We start from the raw sequence: 16,870 nt of genomic DNA, 5'->3' as shown, positions 1-16,870 counted from the left end.
CTGTATTCCAAGTGTTTTGTGTTTTCTTGTGCTAAGTGGCTACGCCTCAGGGCTATGCTAAGCTAGGGTGCTGTTCCTGATTCAGACTATTAATGGTAAAAGAGATTTCTTTGAGTGTTTTTAGGTGAAACAGGTGGTGGCACAGCTGAAGCAGTTCACTCAGGTGTACCTGCTGTGGCGCATCTTCACCGGTGTTGTGTGCAGTCACCGTTCAGATCCTGGGGAGAAAGCAGCTTAGTTTGGTGGAAACTACTGGGTTCCTGTTTATAATGATTCAATGTTAGTAACTTGGGTTTGTTGTGCTTCTCTTTTACAATGGGATGATAGCAGTGACTTAAAGAATTTTTAATAGACTGTGGCTGTGGGACTATAGTCTTGGGGGGGTTGGTTTGAAAACTTGACATATTAATATTTAAGCAGAAGAGAGATTTCCATAGTGCCAGATATATAACAGGCCTCTAGTTCATTATTGTTTGTCCATCCCCACCCCCCACACCAATATAAATCCCTTATGCTTAAAATTCAAAACTCTGTATCTTGTTATATCTGGATGATACTAAGGCCAAGGTCTGGGTGTGGCTGGAGTGTGGAGACAGAGAAGAGCGTGTTTGGTTTCTGTTTCACCCCTTTATAAATTTTCCTTAATTCATAAAAGTTCCCCCAAATTGATTATCTTTGAAAAAATAGGTAAAATTAAAATGTAAACAGCTCATTTTTATAAATGACCAAGAGATAAACACTTAAAATCCAATTTGTTTGTGATCACAGTGTAGAGCATGGCTACACTGTGATGGTAACTAAGAAAATATAGCCAAGTAATTGTATTATATTCTATCAGGAGAAAGAATGTTTCTATCAGAAGAGAGTGTGGGATTATGGTCACAGTGAAAGAAGAGATACAAACTGTGCTCCTCCTGGTGCTGCCTGGAGGAGCCAGATGTCAGGTCCTTGAGTTGGAGAATTTGGTTTATGTTCACGTGGGGATGGGTCTAGTAGGCTATCCGTGTGATGACGTGAGCTGTATATCATTGTGGTCTTTCTTAGATTCTCTGCTTATTGAGCAAGTGATTATAATCTGGGATAACTATATCAGATGTCTGCTAGTTAGGTAGTTAAGAATTTTGCAGCATCTCAGTCTTGACAATAAAACCAGTGAAGCTAGCATTTCCATTTGACAGATGAGGAAATTGAATTCCAGAAAGGAAATGTGACTTCCCTAAGGTCTTGCATCTAATAAGTGGAAATCTGAGGAATTAATTCAGGTCTCTGGTTCAAAACTTATATTTTCTAGGTAGATTTGCTATTGAGAAAGACTGGGCTGAGTAGTGAAAGTTAAAGTGTCACTTGGTGACTCCTTTTCATTGTAATTAAGTAAGTTGGCATTATGGGACACACACACACACAATTTGGTTTTATGTGAATCTTCCCTTTTGAGACAGGACTTCTCTTGGTCTGCCAAATTAGGTCTTTGGACTTGCAAACTGAAGATTTCTTTTCTGGGTTGTATGCTCTTCAGGGTACTTCTCCCCCTGTAAGGGAGAAGAGGCTGCTGAATTTTCCAGGGCCTCTTTTGGTCTTGTCACAGATCTCACAATCTTCAGCAAATTATAGTTCCTGTCCCATTCTCTAAAAAGTTATTTTCAATCAATGCGGTATGATAAAAAGAATATGGAATTTCAAATTCAAGAAAGACTGATTTCAAGACTTTTACATCTGATGAATGTAAAATTATTCTGGTTTTCTATCAGTGTCTAACAAATCATCCAAAATTTAGTGGCCTAAGCCAATAGCTTATTATTTCTTGTGTTTTTGCTGATTTCCACATTCAGCTGCTTAGTTCTTGCTTTCCAGATAGTGTCTGGAAAGGAACCATCGGAAGCCTCTACGGGGCTTGACCTCCAGGATGGTTTCCCCCGTCTGTGTCTGAGTGCCCTCCATGTGGCCTTTCGGTCCTGACACTTGTCAGATTCAGGAAGCATAAACTGTCAGGCAGTTAAGGGCCTTGCCTGGAACTGGCTCAGTTATCTGTCAGTGAAAGGAGTCACAGGATCTGCCTTCCAGAGTCTAAGGCGGTGGAGTAGAAGGTCACATTGCAGAAGGGCATGTGGGTTGGGAGACTTTGTTGGGGCCATCTTCGGAAAATCAAACCTACCACAAACAACTTATCTGTAAAACAGAAATAACAATATTCACTTTTACAGAATGGTTAAGAGGACTAGCACAGTGACAAGCACATCATAGGTGTTTAATAAATGTTAAGTGCCCTTCCCCTTCTTTAACACACAGATTATTTCTAATCTTCTGCTTTTACTTTGGGTCTCAGTTTGTTCAGTATGTGGTTTGGTTAACATTTTCCAATGTGACATCTCAGATTGATGTAAGTAAAAACCAAAACTGTTTATCATGAAAATTTTCAAATGTATCAAAAGTAGAGAGAATAAGAAATCCACATGTACTTGGCTTTAATAATTACCAACCCATAACCAAACTAATTTCATCTCTACCCTCACTCAACTTCTTGCCCCTGGATTAGTTCGAAGCGATGATGTAGTTTTTGAGTCTTTTGGAGTTAAAGGGTGCACCCTTGGCGTCGCTGGGCATCAAAGCAGTGACTAGGGTGACTCGAGGGGAGAAGTGCTGGTAGCGAGTGGTGTGCTGTCAGGCCTTATAAAAGAGCACCTAGAAACTGGAAGTATAGCAGAATATTATTTTGAATATTATTTTGGCGTTTGCAGGCTTCCAAGAAAATGGAAATGAGATGGTTTTATGAGACCAGACATTTGTTCTGAGATCAGACTGTTGAAGTATGAAAGGAACAAGTGCATTTTTTCCTTTGATAACTAGAAAATGGCACACTTGTGAGTTCTAAAAACTTCTCTTGTATTTCCTGTAATGTTGATTGATGGAGAGATATTCCACAGCAGACAGATTTGTTTATTTTATAATTAGCTGCTTTTGTCAAGAATAATTCACTAGAATGTTTGGAAAGAATTTGGGTTCTCTCCCCTGTAAGCAAAATAGAATTAATAGAAAGGTTTGGGGGTTGCAAATGGAAGGAGTACCAAGTGACGGGAGGAAGCAGGGGATGCGTCTGCATTTCAGTTTCTCCCTCTGAAACGTCTTGTTCCTGTGAAGGCACCACTGAGGCTAAGCCTGATTCCTAGAGCCATGCCTGGGATCCTGAAGAGAGGAATTGCATATTTCTCTTCTCTAAATAAGTGTGATTCTTGCTTCAGTGTCTTCTTTGTCTTCCCAATTGTGATGCCTACCTTTTGAAATCGATTTCTCTCCTCCATAACTTCAAACAGCATTTTGGAAGATCAGTTTCAAGGTAGATGACCCTTTAACTCCAGGACTTTCACCCCTGCTGGACTTTAGCTCTCTACTCCCAAAGCCATATCTTGGATCTTGTGATCAGCCAGAACAAACATTCTACCTCTGAGGTCTCAGGCGCCACTCCCCACGATCAGGCTGCAACTGAAGTTTCTGGCTCTTTTCATACTTTCCTTCCCCTCTGCCCATTCGCTGACTATAGCAGATTCATCTGGTGTCACTCCACCTTGTTCAATTACTCAGTAAATATTTGTTGAATACTTGTCTTTCTTAGGCACAAAGCAGTAAATAGAATTGATATATGGACCCTGCCCTTTGCAACAAAGCTTACTCAGTGAAGATATTTAAAAAAAACTTTCAACATAGAACCACAAATTCTGATAAGTGTTATACGGGATGAGGAGAGTGCTGTAGAAGGAAATAATAAGAAAGTGACAAAAGGAGGTTTTTCTAACCTGGCTAGAGACCTAAAAGATTGGCGGTGTCTTGCCATGTGAGAAAGTTAGGGGGATACAGTGTTAGTTACAGGAGTATTATGTGTGGAAGCTTAGAGACTGGGATGAGCCTGAAAGCAGGCCCTTGTGGCTGGGATGCCCTGAGGGAGGGAAAGGGCAGGCAGACGGGAGTGTGGCAAGGCGAACAGAGACCTGCGGAATCCGGGCCTGTAAGACGTGTTTAAGACTTTGATTTTATTCTAAGTATTTTGGGGACTATTGAAAAGGTTTTAAATCGGGAAATGGCAGGGTCTGTTTTATGTTTTTTTTTTTTTTTTTAAAAAGTTGTCCTGACTTCAATAATGCAGGACGACACTTAGAGGGAAGATGGTCACGTCTAGAGCCAGTGCTGACATGGATGGCGATGGAGCAAAGAATAGATTCGAGAAATGTGCCAGAATTTGATGTTTGGATGTGGAAGAAAATAGAGAGGTGTCAGGAGTAACTCAGGTTTCCACTATGAGCAAACAGGTATGTCCCCTCTTGAGGGGGTGTGTGCTCCTTAGGAGGAAAGAGAGCACCGAGAGGGAACGAACGTGAAGAGAACTGGAACAGGAGTTTAGAAGCGTGGCCTGGGTGGGAGCTGCTGGAATGAAGGAGACGCAGAGGGAAGAAAGCAGAAGGCCCAGCACTGTGATTGTGATGAATTAGATTTTTCAGTTGGTTCTTTTTTTTTCTTTTTAACCACAGACATTAGAATCAATTTGAAGTTAGCTTGCTAGAAACAATCTCCATTCAGCTCAGCTGTCTTTGTGGGAGAGAAAGTGATGGGGTTCCTGTGGCTCAGGGGAGGTGACGGTAGGGTAAAAGGAAGGAGTCAGGGATTTATATGGTCTCCAGATGATTTTATTTCTGGAGTAGTTCACAGTATGGTAAGTATCTCTCATCCTTCATTCATTTAGTTTAGGAAAAAAGATCGAGAAGGTAAAGATCAGGTAATCCTAAAATTACCTGATTGTGGTCATCATACCACACTCCTTTTCAATCTCCATGCAGACTATATTCTGTGGTTATGATCCTTAACCCATAATTTCCTTTTTTTTTTTTAAAGAATTTTCTAATTTTCTTTTTTTTTTTTTAAATTAATTTATTTATTTATACAAGCACTGGGTACAGTCAGAGGTTCAGGAGGGTGAGAGAATCCACCAGAGCCAGAGCGGGGAGCAGAGCAGGCAGAAGGACCGAAGTACACTGCTGAGGGGAGCGGCGGGCGGCAGGAGAGGTCTGCGCGCCATGTGGGACCCTCCTCCGGTGGCCGGGGAGCAGCCAGGGATTGAACCGGCACAGCAGAGGCCACGGGCAGCTTCGCAACCCAGCGCTCAACCGCTGCGCCCCCGGGGAGGCCCCATAATTTCCTTTTTCATTAAGCAAACACACTCATATTTTAGGTCTGCATTTTAGACAAAGCCTTTCCTCATTCCCTCAGGCAAACTTGGGATTTGTTTATTTATGTCCCCAAAATATATTTATTATAGCAATTACTTAAAATTTTACTGTTTCTTAGATTGACTGTCTCCTCACCAAACTAGTCTTGAGAGAAGGAGATTTTTCCTTAACAGATGTCTTTTTTTTTTCTTTGTGTCTCTTTTAGAAGAAAGCATTTGAATATTTGTGTTACCATTCTGTGTTTGAGTAGACAAATACAACTTAAATCTTTTTTTGATAAACAAAATCTAGACAGTACAGATTTAGAAAGTATAGGGAACAAGGAAATAATTGAAAGTGTTCCTCATATCTATTGTAATAGATAGTTAAAAATAATACCTTTCAAAGCTATGATAAGGCTATCTCTCAATTGTAGTCTTATCAGCCCCAAAGCTTGATATTTTTTATCTAAGAGGAAGAGCATTTACCTTAATACAATTGTTTTGTTTATTTGAATCAATATTTCTATAGAATAATACCTGAGAATATTGTTTTATTTGGAATCATTGGTAATCAAAAAATAGGTTAGAAATATAAAACTTCACGGTAAATTACTAGTCTGCAAATTGACTTACACTGTGTGATTCAGTTTATTTCTTCTCAGTGTGGTCAAAAAAATAGTTTCTGTACCCTTTAGTACTATGGTCTTTTGTTCCTCTGATATATCTAGTAGCGCTTCCCCACTAACTTTAGAGAGAAAAGTAGATCGTGGATTCATCCCTGTTTGAAAAAAATCAAAGCAAATTAAAATGAAAAGAATCTTTAACATTCTCCTATTTGATTCTTGTTGGGGTCACGTGTGAATCTGCCCTGCAAACGTGGGAGTCCTTATTTGCCAGAGTGTAGTGGGACGCCGTGCGGGGAGTCAGCAAGCACGCACGGTGTCCGCTTGTGTGCTGCGTGTGTTCTGAAACTGCATGCTTAACTTCCTGATGACTTTTTTCCCTTCTTTTCTTTTATAGGAATATATTTGTCCCAGATGTGAATCAGGCTTCATTGAAGAAGTGACGGATGATTCCAGGTATCGTGCAAGCGTGTGAATAAATCAGGCATTTCATTATCAGAGTCCTTTTCTCTTAGCATCGATGGAGTAGATTGAAAGGAATTTATTCCTGAAAGAAAGATTGTGAGAGAGTGAAAAAGAGAATGAACGAGGGAAGTGAAAAGTGGCAGATGGGAGGGGCAGAAAAGTGGGACTTTTGGACAGTGGCGTGGTCGTGGCTGTGAGGAGATTGTTGCTTCTGATTGTGTGTGGCAATTCCCGAGAACCTGTGTATCCTAAGAATCTGGTAAATTTTCATTTATTTTCTGAGACTTTGGAATTTTCTTAGATTATTGGTTGGTTTTTAGTGACTCCTCTGCTCCCTGAAGATAAATTTCTGTTATACCTAAAAAAGTAAAGTCTGTTCTAGTCAAAGAAGTCAAAGAAACTAGGTTATTACTCTACTTTGGGGAAGCCTCGGGACCCCCGTCCTTATCAGAATTATTGCTGTCAAACTTATGCCATTTGCCACTAATGTTAATACTTGGGTTTGTAATGCTTGAAATAGGCACTCATTGGTCTTAGTAAGGTATAGAACCTATAAAAAAGGGAACTGTTTCTAGAAATGAAAGTATTATAGATTACTTTTTCGCTAATATGAATAAAACTATAATAGATAAAAGAAGATTAGCGTTGATAGGATGGTGTTTTTTGGCCAAACAATAATGGCCTGTTCTTTTGTGGCTCTCTGGGTAAAGTTGGTTGGGTGATTTAAGTACTGTCTGTAAACTGAAGCTTTTATTCTTGGAGTGACTTTGGGGATTTTGATGACAGTAAATAATTCCTTTACTGTTGCTGTTGGCAGAATCTAAAGTTGAAGGTCCTTCCACAACCAAGAAAAACTACACATTTTACAGTATGTACTGTTAATTTAATTTTATTAAGGACTGGTGAGTATATGTGTACATGAGCTGGAGCTTCTAGGGCAGTTAGATGGCATGGGATCTAGTTTGGTCCAAACACTTAAATGTTGATCTAATAATCTTTGTTTGAAATAACCCAGTACCGGCTCTAAGCCTGTAAATTAGCATGACATCCAAATTAGCAGTTTTGTGTGGATGACCTACTAACTTGGAATAGCTTTTATTTGTGCTATAATAATTGCATCAAATACTTATTTCAGGCATGTATGCATGTATTTAATAAAAGGTATATTGGTTGTTGGGGGGGGGCAATAAGTAGACTTATTTTTTTCTAAGTTTCTAAATAGTAATTCTGATTTCTTTAGGCCTGTGTACAAAGTATGATTATAAGTGAGGTAGTGATTAATCGCAGGGTGAGTCTTTTCTAACAGGGAACTGTGTACTCTGTGGATCCTGCTTTCACTTGACTTGACAGTTCTTTTACCTTGTGCCTTTGCAGCTCAAAGATTGTCCTGTACAGGTGCTATTGGTGGAAAATACTCAAATGCAAAGATAATGTGTTGTTTTTTTAAAAAAAGATTTATTTATGCATACAAGAGCTGGGGTGCAGGCCAGAGATGTGGTGGGTGAGAGGATTCTCCAGAGACAGAGTGGGGAGCAGAACAGGCAGATGTACTGAAATACACTGCTGAGGGGAGCAGTGGGTGAGACAGGAGAGGTCTGCTGCACCATGTGGGTCACTTCCCTGGCCAGGATCGAACTTATGCTGCAGTGGCTGTGGATAGTTTCATAGTGCTGCATCTTAACCCCTTGCACCACCAGGAAGGCCCCAAAGATAATGTCTTTGGAAGAAATCTTTTCTTAGAATCAGTGTCTTAGAGGCAGCACTTCTATAAAGTTCGTAAACATTTCCTGATTTGAATTCTTAGCAATTAACAGTGGTAAGTAGGGGATAGTAAAAATTAATGAGAGGAAGTCCTTGCATGTAAATGCTTGATAATGTGCCCCATTTTGCTACCTGATATGCATGGAGAGGGGCACTTTGTAAGTTTTCTTAAGCTTTTTTATATTTCTTAGAATAATGTGGTGATTTTTATTTTCCCTTGTCTGTAGTTAGCCTTACCACTCTTAAAATACAAAGGAATTTTAAGGAAAGGAAATGCTAAGGGAATTTCAAGGGGAACAAACCCCAAAAGATAGATTGCCAAGGATGTCTGGATATGAGGAGCCATGCAGTAAAGGCAGGATCGAGCCCTGAAAGCCTGTGGAGGCTTGAGCAATGAAGTGGGGACGCAACCACGCTACCTTTTTGTGTGTGTGTTTAAATAGTGTGTTAACATAGGTATATTGGTACTTCTGGACTTGCTCTACATTTGAAGTGTTTTTAACAAAAGTGTTTTTAACTTCTGAGACAATATAGGTGTTCTTCATTTCTCATATGAGAATAAGGCTTGAGAATGATTCCATAAAGAATGGCCTTGGTTTTGCTTGCTCAGTTGTGGCTTCAGACTAACCACTGTGTTACCTCAGTGAGCTCAGCACAGTGCCTGGGTTAGTGTTGCAGTTCTGAAAATGAAAGCTACTTGTCGTTGTTTGTGGACTGGATATCATTGGTGTGAATGTTTGCGTACATGTTTGTGTGCTTGTATATGTCTCATAAAGTGTTCCGGCAGTTCTTGCGATTCTTTCCATCCCCCCAAAATATTTCCTCTGTTTATAAATTTCATGGGGACAGTGGGATCTAATAATTGTCCTTGCTCTTTGGGAATAGGTATATATTGTTTATACTTGTGATATTAATTCAACAACCTTTATTTTTGATTTATCAATATAGGCTATAGCATTGCGGGGCTTTTAGAGGTGATAAGTGCTCTGTATGGCGGATGACACATACTTTTCGTATATTTGTGGAATTACTAAAATAATCTTTGCCCTCTGAAGTTATATTTATGAGAGCAGGGAAAGGAGTGATGAGATGGGTGAGACAAATCCTAGACATTACAGTAGGTAGAATCCAAAATCAAGAACGCGGCGGGGCATGACCGAGTCTTGTTTCATTCGTGAGTTCAGAAAAAAGCTTAATAGAGGAGATAGCATTTGAGGTCAAGGATGGTAGGATAGTCAAAGAATAGGTAGGATAAACTATCCGAAGAAAAAATATTTATTGAGCCCTTTTATAATGTGCTTAATCTAGTACCAGACTCTTTTCAGTACTCATTTAGTCTTCCCCGAGAAATGTTAACCAGTTAGTCTTAGAAGCTGTCTTCATCTGTTTTTTTAATGAGACATTTATCTTGGGGATTTTGTTTGTTACAGTCTCTGTAAGAATAACAGTTTTTCTTCTTTTGCTAGGTCAAATTTGACTTGGTTGCTGGCTTATGGGTCCTCCTTCCTTCCCTGCGATGGTCCCTCGGCCCCATTTTTCACTTGATTTATTCTTGATTTTGTAGTTTGTTATATGACTTTTTCATAGATTAATCCCCATGCCAGTTCTTCAACATTTGTTTTGGAGGTGTCATGTTGGGATGAGTTATTTTTCCATATTGGGCTTTGCTCTCACTGTGCCATTCTATATTTAGCTTCTGGGAGGAAAGCTAGTTCCTGGGAATAGAATCACTACTCATTCCTATTTCTCTTCAGTTTTTTAGGTGGTGGAGGCACTCGGATAGACAGTAGCACATCAACACATTTTGCAGAGGTAAGTTTTCCTCTGGGTGTAGGGATTCTTCAGGTAGTGGACGCGTGTTAAAGATTATGACAGATTTTTACTGCCCGGTGCAGCAAGACATCAGAATGTGTAAGAAGAACCTGGGCAAGCATAGCCCTTAGAAAGATTTGTGTGTTATACCTGGGGGCCGTGGCTTGTTTTGGTGAAACCTTGCTTGGGAGAGAGTGAGAACCTCAAGCTGTGCGCCTTTAAACCTGGTGATGTTTTCAGCTTCTCTGTTGTGTTTATTGTGTCTGAATAAAAAGCTTGTGTTGTTTTTGAAAAGTGGTGTGATGGTCAAGGGAAGAGCAGACCAGGATGAGTTGTTAGAAGAGTTAAAATGAGGCACAGTCTTCATCTGGATGCAACCTTATACCACTGGTTTTTGGAGATTACCTCTACCAAGCATGGTAGTTTGGTATAATTGGAACCAGGGGCCCACGTTAAGGATAAGAAATTTACTTGCCTTCCAGATCTCAAGATAGGACCTATAATTAATGTCCAGTTGCTTGTGTAATGGCAGCATCCATATATTTTGGGAGAAAATGTTAATGTCTTAACTATGATTTCGAAATAAGATACTAGTTGAGTCCTTGAAAATTGTTTTCTGTTAAATTTGGATTAATTTTCTTTTTTCACTTTCTCCATTGACTTAAAATATCGTTTAGTTTATCTGAAATAACATTTTGACCATTTTAAATGAATGATTCAGTGGCATAACTCTTTGTTTTTAATTATTTAGAGACTATACCCATCTATAAGGGATAAATTAGCCAGCCTACAAAAAACACTGGTTTGCATTTTATACAACTTGCTTGGTTTTAGAAAGCTTATAGATGAGTTAAATCCCATAGTCAGAATTTCTTTGTGTTTTAGGATTATAGTAGTGCAAGTGCCTAGAGAGCTAGCGGATTTTTTTTTGGCATTCATTTGTGTGTAAATTAAAGCTGTTTTAGCAATATATTTGAAGAATGGTGTTCAGTAAGAAGCCCATAAAACTCTAGGCCTCTTTTATCCTTTGAAAATTATCTTAAGAACTGTAGGCCCCTAGACACTGCGTTGTTAGTTTGTAGTCAGGAAAACTTGATGAAATGTTTGGGTAATAAGTCTGTTTAATTAAGGATATTTTCTTTTACATAAGGTCTGTGGTACTTCTTAATAACCAGTATTAAGTTTTTGGGTAAATTCTGAATTACCTTGGCTCATGGGTTTATTAAAGTGAGATTCAAATAGATCATGTCTTTGAACTTCCATTTTTATTTTCTCATTTTAATGGATTGAAAACATTATTTAAAATTTATTCTGCTTGCTATGCCTGGAAGCGCTTCTGATTTTAGTATGTTTTTTTTCTCCTGTGTGTGCTATTCCTGATAACACAGCTTGGCACTTGCCGATTAGCATATGAAGAAGAAACATCATCTGATTTCCCTTAAGTGTTCTCTTTTAGGAAATAGAAATAACGTTGACCTGTCAGTTTTATAGATATGACTCAACAGAAGGAGATGCATTAAGAAGAAAAATAAACATATGTAGTCAGTTTCCTACTTTAGTAATGCTAAACCCCACGCTGCTGGGCTGGGCAGTCCTTAGAGGATAAAGCAATTTTGCTGAGTCATAGCCAGTGACTTCATGTTCATTAGGGCTATAAAGGGCATGAGTATGCCCATTTTCCTTCCTTATAATCCCCTTTCTCCATGTCTGAATATTTCCGTGTTCTGTTTTTTTTTTTTTTTTTAATGAACTTTACATTTAAAAAAATAGAAAAAACATCTGACTATAGCATTTCAAAAGTTGCCAGCGATTTTTAAAAATCAGTAAGTATATGTTGAATTATATATTGAGTGCTTTTATGCACAGCCCTCTGGCAGAAGGAGGGGCAAGAAACTTGTGTACAAGAAACTTTAATTTATTTGGGAAACAAGTGGCAACCCATGAAGCAGGAAAGCAAGGAAGAGTATGCAGAGAATAGACTGAACGCAGGGAGTGTCACAAACACAGTGTAAGGGAGAGCTTGGATGGACTCTTTGTGTCTTTGGGAAAACAAGTCTGTAGGAAGAAAGGTCGTGGGGCGTAATGAGTGATGTATGCTTAATTGTAGTGATTCTGAAGACTTCAAGTGCTGAAACCTTGAAGGGCAGGTGGACTGTAGATAGGCAAAGAGGTGGAAAAAAACTCTCTTAAGACAGTGGTCCTAGGCTATAATGTTGTACATCCACGTCCCTGGAGGAAAAATTAGAAAATTATGTTGTTATTTTTCTTTTTCACGTTTTAGTTGCTAACTTTGGTAGAGACATGCTCAGTTTTGCTCTGTTTTTCTTCAGCCAGAGCTGCTTGTGCAATGAAAAGGTTACAGGAGTCCCCGCTTACACACAGTTGCAGTCACCTTTTGCCAACCATGGTCCAAAAACACTATGTACAATAAGATATTTTAAGAGTGACAAAGAGACCACAGTCACATAACTTACAGTGTAGTATAGTATTATAATTGTTCTATATTTAGTTTCTGTTAGCCTCTTACTGTGTCTAATTATAAGTGAAATTTTGTCATGGGTATGTGTCCATATAGGAAAAAACAGTATATGGTTCAGTATGCACTATCTGTCGTTTCAGGCATTCACCGGGGGTCTGTATCCCCCTTGGATGAAGAGGGGACCACTGTGTTTTCTATAATTACCATCTACTAATAGCTGAATTCTTAAAATTCAAATATATTAGATATATTAAGAGGTTTGGTCTAAGCAAAATTTCTAACAAAATCAATATTGATTTTTCTTTTTAAACAAGGATCTGGGGTGTGGAAGTAGAGCAGATGAGGATGGGGTGAGGGTGGGAGGAGAGTTGCTGGTTATTTGAGAACCGTGTGTGAGGAATGTGTGCTGGCTAGTGGAGAGTGAATCAAATATGTTAGCGGCTAGTCCGGAGCGAGTGCGTCGCCATACCGATGTCCCTGGTGACTTGGGGACTTGAGTCTGCGACTACCTGAGGGTTTCACTGATTACTTGACAGCTTCTGACCGTGACCCTGGTGCCAGTAAGTCATCTGATCTGAGAGTCTCAGCTTACCAGAGTGGATCACTTCAGTGTAAGAGGGGCTGTGGCTGCCACCTCAGATTAGCAGGAAATAGGTGGCTTTCTGAAAACAAGCACAAAATTAAAAACAAAACTCCAGGGTATGCACAAGAGGACAGGGTGTTCTGAGACATCTGACTTGTATCTGTTTTAATGAAGTTTGGTGCATATGCCACATTTCTTTTTTAAGATTCATTTATTTTAAAGATTTATTTATGTATACAAGAGCTGGGGTGCAGACCAGGGGTACAGGGGATGAGAGGATCCACCAGAGACCAAGTGGGGAGCAGAACACGTAGACTGAAACTCACTGCTGAGGGGAGCAGTGGGTAAGACAGGAGAGGTCTGCTGTGCCATGTGGGATCGAACTCATGCTGCAGTGGCTGCTGGTAGCTTCATAGTGCTGCGATTTAACCCCTTGCACCACCAGGGAGTCCCCAGATGCTGCAGTGTAATAATAATAAAAGGATATTAAAATAATCTTGAGTCCCACTATTCTGAGAGTTCCCCTTTTTTCTATAGTTTCTTTCAGGTTTTGTCCTGAGGCATAGATACTGAAAGATAACTATAACAACTTTGTAAAGATTTTTAAAAAATGAAAAATCTTCCATATTTTCATTGCCCTTTTTTAAAGCTTTGTTTTTTGGCATAACATTTCATTTCTCATAAGCATGCTTTATAACTGCCTTCAGTTGCAATCTAGAGTATACTTATTATATTTCTGCTTAAAATTTTCTTAGCGTCATAAATCTTTCATTTAATATAGTTTTTTCAAGGTTCACTCATGTAGCATGTGTCAGTATTTTAGTCCTTTTTTATGACGTTGTGGCATTCTATTGTGTGGGTTCGCCACATACTATTTATCTACTTGTTCCTATATGGACATTTGGGTTGTTTACACATTTTAACTATTATGACTAATGACATGCTGTGAATGTCCCTTGTTGCTCTATTGAGTACAAATTTTGGTGTGAACATGTTTTCACTTCTCTTAGGCATAGAACTAGAAGTAAAATTGCTGGATCATCTAGTAACTTTTTGAGTAACAGACCATAATATTTTAAGAGGTGCTAATTGACCATGGTTAGTTTATAGTAAGTTTTGCTAAGTGAAAGACACTGTCTGTTTTTATTGTCTTTTTTATGTTGAAATATGTAAATATGTCAGCCCACATTTTCACAAGTTTTGCTTTTCACCTCTATTCTGAGTAATGTGGAGTTTTTCAATACAAAATTTATCAAATAAACTGTCTCTGTGAATGATTCTTTTGTATTCTCTATAAATAGTGTGCTCTATTAGTTTTCACTTATGTAAGCCGTGTCCTGAATACCCAGTTTTGTTGTATGCGCTGTTTTTCTCCCATGCTTGGCTAAGTCTACTGAGGCAAATGACCTGAAATTTTTCCTGTTTTTTTTTTTTTTTATAATTTTTTTTTTTTTAATAGAGGCATGTTTTATTTATTTATTTGTTTGTTTGTTTGTTTGTTTTTTGTTTATACATGCACTGGGTACAGTCAGAAGCGCGGGAGGGTGAGAGAATTCACCAGAGCCAGAGTGGGGAGCAGAGCAGGCAGAAGGACCGAGGTACACTGCTGAGGGGAGCAGCAGGCGGCAGGAGAGGTCTGCGCGCCATGTGGGACCCTCCTCTGGTGGCCAGGGAGCAGCCGGGGATCGAACCGGCGTCGCAGAGGCCGCGGGCAGCTTCGCAACCCAGCGCTCAACCGCTGCGCCACCGGGGAGGCCCCCAAATTTTTCCTGTTTTTAGTGTCAATTGGGTATAAATTTGTGTGCTGTGCTTTTTTATCCTATGGTCAATGGGTAGAATGCACCATTATTTTTTTTTATTGCTTAAAATTTTATTTTCTTAAATTGTTGTTCATTTTTGTACAATGCTTGATTTCTCCTCTCAGGTGTAGCCCCCGCAGATCTCCTATCACCACATTACTGGTGAGCCATCACCATCATCCCTAATGATCCTCCCTCCCCTGTTTTGACCCCCCTCCCTTACTCTCCCCTGCTCTATGCCTCAGATCTATAGTTTGCCTGCAAGTTTTGTCTTTTTTTTTTTTCTGACTCTTTGGTTTCCCCATATTCCTACTGTAAGTGAAACTATCCTTTATTTTTCTTTTTCCTTCTGACTTATTTCACTGAGCGTAACTCCTTCCAGCTCCTTCCATGTTGCTGTGAATGGCATGAATTTTATCTTTTTGATTGCCGAATAGTATTCCATCGTGTATATAGACCACATTTTCTTGATTCACTCGTCTGTTTTTGGGTATTTAGGTTGTTTCCATATGTTAGGAATTCACTATTATTTTGAGAAAATACATTGACTTAAGTCACTATTCGTTTGCATTAATTTGCAGTTTTCAAGCAAGTAGAAAAATGCCTCATGCTGATGTTGAAGCTGCATTCCTTCAGAATTTTGACATATGGTGGCGATAACAATTTATAATCATCTAGTGTATGTCATCACTAATACAGATTCACGATATTATGAGCATGGTGCTTGATTTTTCTTCTAGTCAAAGTCCAAAAACATTCAGTTTTTATGTTATTTATAATAGCAATAATGATTGCTTGAAGACTTCTGGAAGCAAAGGTGGAACACTTGACTCATGTAGTGATGGAATGGGAGAATTCGTTCTGTGGTTTATACAGGAGAGGTAAATGGTTGAGAACATTGAGTGGGGCTGTTCATGTGTTTTTACTTACTGAAGAGCAAGTACACTTTTGGACTTTTAAATATTGCATTTATTTTAGAATTTCAGGTCAAAAAAAACCTTGCATTGTTTACCAGTTTTCAGACTAGAAATTAGTGCTCTTTGAAAGATGGAGACTGTCACTAGGAAGCAAAGGAAAATAAATCTAAGTACTAATAGTGGTTAAAAATGAAAAAGGGTGTTTTACTTCATTAATATTTAGAGAAATATTGATTTTTTTAGTGTGCATATTATTGTTTACTCTTCAGATTCGATATTAGAATTTAAAAAATTTTAAGCAATGTTAGCAAGAGTGTGAGAGAATGTAAACTTTATATTCTGGAGGAGTATATATTAGTTTATGTTCTATTGATAGGAAAAAAATTAACACACTGTCTCTGAGGAAGTACGGATATTAGACTTATTAGACAAAGGTAATTTTGTAAAATTTCGTTATTTTATATTGAGGTAACACTGGTTTACAGCACTGTATATGATTCAGGGATCTTGGTTCATACCTCTTCTGATGTATGTTACCACACCACACCACACAAGCACCCACAATCCTCCACCAGAGTCCACTGGGCTCCCCTCCCCTTTCCGCTATACCCTCCCACCCTGTCTCTCTGGTGGCCTCATTTTACAGTCAGATTTCTAGGGTTTGTTTTGATTTAGGCAAAGACTTTAAATCAAGTGTCTCAAATGTTTTCAAAGAGCTAAGGAAACCGAGAGAATTTCTCAACCAACAAAGACTATCAATAGAGGTAGAAGTTTTAAAAAGGAACCAAATAGACATTTTCCTCCATTGACCGGGACAAAGTGTTCACTTACTGCACCTTCTGTGGCTCATTTTAAGTAGCGAGGCCAGGTTGGCTTCACGAGACACTGATTTTACGTATCAAATAATTGTTCCTTTCAAGACCTCAGCCAGCCCCACCATGTTGATCATTCCTTTATTCATTCATGCTTTCATTTAGAAACAGTTATGGATATCGATATTTCCAAATTAAAAAATCCAATCCTTGTATTTTTTAATACAAAGGGGGGTTGGAAAACAAAATGGAAAATTCTAGAGGAGTTCAGCACATTTAAGCATATGGACGAAAGATCCAGCAAGCTTGAAGATAATGTCAATTGAAATTGTTCAGCTTGAGAAGCAGAAAGAAAAAATGGGCAGAACCTAAGAAATTTTTGGGACACCATCAGAATGTACCATGGAGCGGAGAGGGAGAGAGGT

General features: G+C 38.9%; 1 protein-coding gene across 2 annotated transcripts in view; it reads left to right on the top strand.

Annotated features, from left to right (window-relative positions):
• Positions 1–16,870, top strand: part of RNF115 (ring finger protein 115) — a 44,231-nt gene that overhangs the window by 13,668 nt on the left and 13,693 nt on the right. The window contains exons 2-4 of one of the 2 annotated variants that reach the window (XM_037501351.2): positions 4,113–4,298; positions 6,215–6,273; positions 9,798–9,855. In XM_037501351.2, the coding sequence (XP_037357248.1) occupies positions 4,287–4,298; positions 6,215–6,273; positions 9,798–9,855 (129 nt within the window). In that variant the 5' untranslated portion in view covers positions 4,113–4,286. The remainder of the gene's footprint in view (positions 1–4,112; positions 4,299–6,214; positions 6,274–9,797; positions 9,856–16,870) is intronic. The other variant, XM_037501350.1, reaches the window with a different exon arrangement.

This window comes from Talpa occidentalis, unplaced genomic scaffold (genome assembly GCF_014898055.3).
Source record: "Talpa occidentalis isolate TD23 unplaced genomic scaffold, MPIMG_talOcc4v2.1 talOcc4.9, whole genome shotgun sequence".
NCBI lineage: Eukaryota > Metazoa > Chordata > Mammalia > Eulipotyphla > Talpidae > Talpa > Talpa occidentalis.
Note: the sequence above shows the minus strand (reverse complement) of the source record. Positions and strands in the feature narration are given on the sequence as shown.